The 5080-nt window shown below is 44.2% G+C and overlaps 1 protein-coding gene across 1 annotated transcript; it reads right to left on the bottom strand.

The window, feature by feature from the left end:
* Positions 1–1616: 1616 nt before the first annotated feature.
* LOC149183824 (uncharacterized) lies at positions 1617–2180 on the bottom strand. The gene has a single exon (XM_089415101.1). The coding sequence runs from the start codon at positions 2178–2180 to the stop codon at positions 1617–1619; it is 564 nt and encodes a 187-aa protein (XP_089271227.1).
* Between the last annotated feature and the right edge of the window lie 2900 nt (positions 2181–5080).

Genomic DNA, 5080 nt, shown 5'->3' with positions numbered 1-5080 from the left:
TGAAGACAGTACAAAAGACACAAGACACCAGCCCTGAGACAACCAGAAACTATGATATTTCAAAATGCTAACCGCACACCGCGCAGGGTGGCCTTAGCCATTTATCTCCTACTCATATCTATAACATCGATAATTCTTGAACTGCATCACTGTAACTAGCACACTATCAGGATAATACAAAATTACAGTTCAAGACACCAGACAGACACCAGACAAAAGCCATAGAGGCCCACAGAAACAGACAACAGACAAAGCCAGAGAGATGGCACAAACATGACAGCAGACAAGGCCGAAGAGATGGCACCAACAGACCCGAATCACTGCGGGGGCATTCCGAACCTACTTGCAATGTCCAAAGCTTGTTCCAGGATATGCCTATCCACTCTTTCCTGCATGGATCAGTAGTTGTGAATTTCCTTTGGCGGTGCTTGCTGCTTGCTCTCCGAACTCGAGGGGTCCGGACTTAAGGTCTGCCGGAGCAGTCTAATAAGCAGTGTTAATTTCTTATTGACAGTTTCTACCACCTCATGCACAGCTGAAATTTTATTGTCCAATGCTCCACAAATCTCAATCAGACTTTTTAGTTGGCCTTCAGATATATGGTTTTCCCCTTGCGGGTTCTGATTCCCAGCATCCATGGAATCCAGAGCTTTCGCCAAAAGGGTCTTGATCCTCCAGCTTTCTACTTGTGTTCGCACGAATTGAGTGGCGCGTCTGGATGCAGTGCCTGGGTCGATCAACCAATCTACCTCCCTTGCGATTTCCTCCTCATCACACGGCTGTTCCTCCTCCTTTACCGCAGCCTTCATCTCAGCAATTCTTCGTTTGTTTCTTATAGTCGTTCGAGTTTCATATGCGCTTCTTGCAGCCCGGAGCTCTTGGTTTGCATTGATACTCCGACAATTCCCAGTATCCATATCGTTCCTGTTACCCATCACTTGAATAGCAGCTCGGTCTCGAGAACAATTTTTACCCAAAGCAATGCCTTTAGAATGAGTGAATGAAACATTGCTCCAATAGTTAGTTAAATAACTCTTCGCCATAAGGTTTCCCACGCTAAGCCTCACCTCCCGAAACATCGTGGGCATACTGCTATCATAGTTCCTATGGGTGGCCGTGAATGCTACGTGATGTCGCCTGCTATACAAATAAACGTTGCTCATGCCTTGATGAATATATTCGTGCCAAATGTCGATCCTGCTGAGGGGGCAGCTGCAATAGTCCCTTCGAAATATCAACTTGAAGATGTGATCTCTGTGCACCCTCTGTTGCCATAAATGCATACGCCCAGCTTGTCCTTTCGATCTGTGCCAACCTTCGTCACTCATAACGTCTCCCAAGTATTTCATCATGAGGGTCCGATATAGTCTGCCATTTTCCGGTTAAGCCCGATTTAAATTACCCACGTCCTCTCTTGCCAGCTGTAGGCATCTCTCCTTAAGGTGAGGACAATCCACTTGCTGCCAACATGTGTCCCATCCCCTGTCTTGGTTGTCAATGCTGTAGTTTTCCAAGTAATCAGCTAGCCCATTTGCCTTACGCCTGACCGATTGAAAGACTAAACCTTTCATTTCGCCGATTAATTTTGCAATGTTCTCCATCACCTTGGCGAGCCTCTAATGTCTCATGGCTTTGCATGCCTGAGTGCCTCCCTGAATTCTCTTTGCAACAGAAATAACCAGGGACGAGTCGCCTTCTACCACTGCATTTCCTGTCGGTAGATTCCTTAGAATTTTCAATCCTTGTTCTAACGCCGCGAACTCCATCTCATTGTTCGTGCCTTCCCCCAACTCTCTGCAGTAAATATGCATAATTTCTCCTTCATGGTCTCTGATAACACCTCCGATTCCAACTTTCCCGGGGTTTCCTCTGGAGGCACCATCAAAATTCAACTTCAAACCTCCCGCTGGCAGGCAAGTCCATCTATCGGCCTCCGAGTTTGGTTGTTGCTGGTGTCTCGGCGTTGCGATGCTGTGGTTGATTTCCAGTTGAAAGCACTTCAAGATATGTAAGTCTCGATCTGAGGGATTTTCGTTGGGATCTGTATTGCACTTTGTCTGAATCAATTGTTTAATATTTGTAAGAATAGTTACTTTTGAATGCTCAATACTCCTATTTTCATCCTGAAATACCCTCCTATTGCGCTCTTTCCATATTGTCCACAGTACAAAGCCGGGCATGGCTTTCCATATGTTATTGACTCTCTGGTTTTTGGAGAAATTGTTTTGCCAATTTAAAATCATATTTTGGATGGACTCTCGGTCTCGGTCTAATTTCCGCATAATTCCCTCCGTCCAATTCCATAGATGGTTTTCCCATTCACACGAATTAAATAGGTGGTTTGTAGTTTCTTCTTCCCCTGAACACATCGGGCATCTAGAAGGCCCTTTGAACCCTTTCCTTCGTAGATTGTCCCATGTCAGGGTTTTGTTCCGCATTAGTAACCATAAAAAGGTCTTAATTTTCGGCCAAAATAAGTTGTCCCGCACTTTGTTGCACCAGGGCATTGCTTCCTCCTGTTCTGCCTTTACTAACAATTCCCTCGCTTCTTTTAATGAGAAATTTCCATTTCCTGTCATACCCCATCTGAGCTGATCCTCTTCCTCTGTTTTCCTTATCCTTCTTTTACGAATCTGCCTATTGAGTTGTTTTGTGCTTTCATTTCCCTCAATGTGGTTATCAGCACTGAGGTGTATCCATCCTCTCCAGTTTGCATCTCTGCTGCTCAAGTCTCAGTAATGGCAGACTCTACTTCTGCCTTCGTGCTAGCTGATCTGTTTGAGATGTGCTAACTCTGGGGTGTCTAATTTGGGGAATTGTTGCCATGCATCTTCCCAAAACAGGGCAAGCCTGCCATTGCATATTTCCCAAAAGCTATTTCCCTGCACTAGGCTGTGGTTTTGTCTTGCAAGATTCCATATGGGCGAGCCCTCTGGAACCGCCTGCAATCTTATAAGATCCTGATGATTGTAGTTAGGGATATAGTTGTGTTTCCAATGTCTGGCCCATGGCAGATTGGGCTCTTTAATCCATCTCCACCGTAGCTTTGCTCCACAGGTTATGTTGATCACCGCCGGATCCACTAGGTTCAGTCCCCCCAAATATTTCGGCTTGCATAATTTGTTCCAGGCTACTAACGCCCATTTTCTCTTGTCCCCATTCCCACTCCATAAAAAGGATCTCTGAATCACTCTGATTTTTTGAAGAATCCCTTTGGGGGTTGGTAGCATGGATAATAAGTACTGCGGTATAGACTGTAGCACAACCTTTGTGAGGATTAATCTTCCTGCAAAGTTAAGCACCCTGTGTGTCCAGTGTTTGCATCTGTTTTCCATATTGGCTATGATCTTTTCCCAGTGTACTTTCTGCCAAGGCCGCAGTGTAAGGGGAGCTCCTAAATATCTCGAAGGTAAACTGCCTATCCGGAAGCCTAGAAGTTGAGAAAGGTGAGCTTGAATAGCATGATGAGTGTTAAAGAAGAAGATCGTAGATTTGGAGAAGTTGATTTCCATCCCTGATGCTCTGCTAAAGAGATCTAAGATTTCCTTGAATGCCAAGGCCTCTTTCACTGTGGGGTTGCCGTGTAACATAGTGTCATCCACAACTGTTGATGAGTAGTAGCAGAAATAGTTAGGATTGGTTGAAGACCTTTAATTTCCCCTGCAGCTTTTTTCTTGGCTATAATTCTGCTGAGACCCTCCATGAGGATAACAAATAAGAGAGGGGATAAAGGATCGCCCTATCTTATTCCTCGCGAAGGTGAGAATGGTTCAGAGGGTGCCCCATTGACTAAGATCCAGAATCTCGCGGATTTGATGAGGGCCATAACCCAGTTAACCCAATGCCTGTTGAAACCGAAAGCATCCAAAATTGCTTCGAGGTATTTCCAGCTTACTTTGTCATAAGCTTTTGATAAATCGAATTGCATTAGCATCCCTGCTTTTCTCTTCGTATGGAGAGTGTGGATCATCTCTTGAGCCAGGATAATGTTGTCTAATATCTACCTTCCCTCTACATAACCCGATTGCTCTTCCGATATGATCCCCGGGAGAATGGGCTTAAGCCTATTGGCAATAACTTTTGATATTATTTTATAGATAACATTATAGAGAGCAATAGGTCTAAACTTTTCAGGTGTATTAGCTTCCTCTACCTTTGGAATTAGAGCTATGAAGGTCGAATTAATGGATTTGAGTATGGTTCCAGAACGCCTGGAGTCCTCTACAACCTCCCAAATATCCTGCTTCACAATATTCCAGCAAGCCTTGTAAAAATTGATTGTGAACCCGTCCGGCCCAGGGGCTTTATCGTTTGGCATGCTTCTTACAGCTTCCTCTACCTCTTCCAATGTGATTTCTCTATTAAGGGCCTAGTTTTTGTCAGAGGTTATAGCTTTAGGAATGGCTTTTAGAAGTTCCCTAATGGCTTCTCCTCTGTTTGACTGCGGTTCCTGTGCTATGGATCTGAAGTGAGCTGTGAGCAACTCTGATATGTCATGGTGGTTCTTAACTGGCTCCCCATTTTCATTTCTCATCTCAAGATTTTTGTTTGAACTTCTGTAATCTAGAGCAGACCTGTGAAAAAATTTAGTATTCTGCTCCCCCTCCTATAGCCACTGAATCCTTGATTTTTGCCTCCATAAGATTTCTTCATGCCGACATCAACTGTGCCACTGTTGAGTTAGAGTCTTTTCCTGTTCGATGGATTCCTCACTGCTTTGTCCAGCTGCCCATTCTCTGTGAATTTGTTCCAACTTATTTTCTATAGAGGTTTTTTCCTTGAAAATGTCCCCAAAAACTGTTCTATTCCACTCTTTTATCTTATCCTTAGTGAGTCTTAATTTCTTCTGCAAATTGAACATTTTAGAGCCTTCACCCTCCATAGGTTCTAACCACCATTTTTCAACCATCTGAAGGAAGCTGGGATGATCCAACCAAAATTTTTCAAATCTAAAGGGTTTATTCCTTGGTGTGCCTTGAACATCTGCTATGAGCGATATTGGCCAGTGGTCCGAACCTCCACTGGGAAGGATATCTGACTCTACAAGGATACCATCCATTATGATGCTCTCGGAAACCAA

The sequence above is a fragment of the Pinus tabuliformis genome, chromosome 3_2, assembly GCF_031772625.1.
Source record: "Pinus tabuliformis cultivar Carrire ecotype Pingquan chromosome 3_2, CPIR1, whole genome shotgun sequence".
Taxonomy (NCBI): Eukaryota; Viridiplantae; Streptophyta; class Pinopsida; order Pinales; family Pinaceae; genus Pinus; species Pinus tabuliformis.
This window is presented reverse-complemented; position numbering and strand designations above follow the sequence as displayed.

Bases quoted from the DNA above. Each gene is read 5' to 3' on its own strand.
- LOC149183824 (XM_089415101.1), bottom strand. From the start codon at position 2,180: ATGCCCGGCTTTGTACTGTGGACAATATGGAAAGAGCGCAATAGGAGG.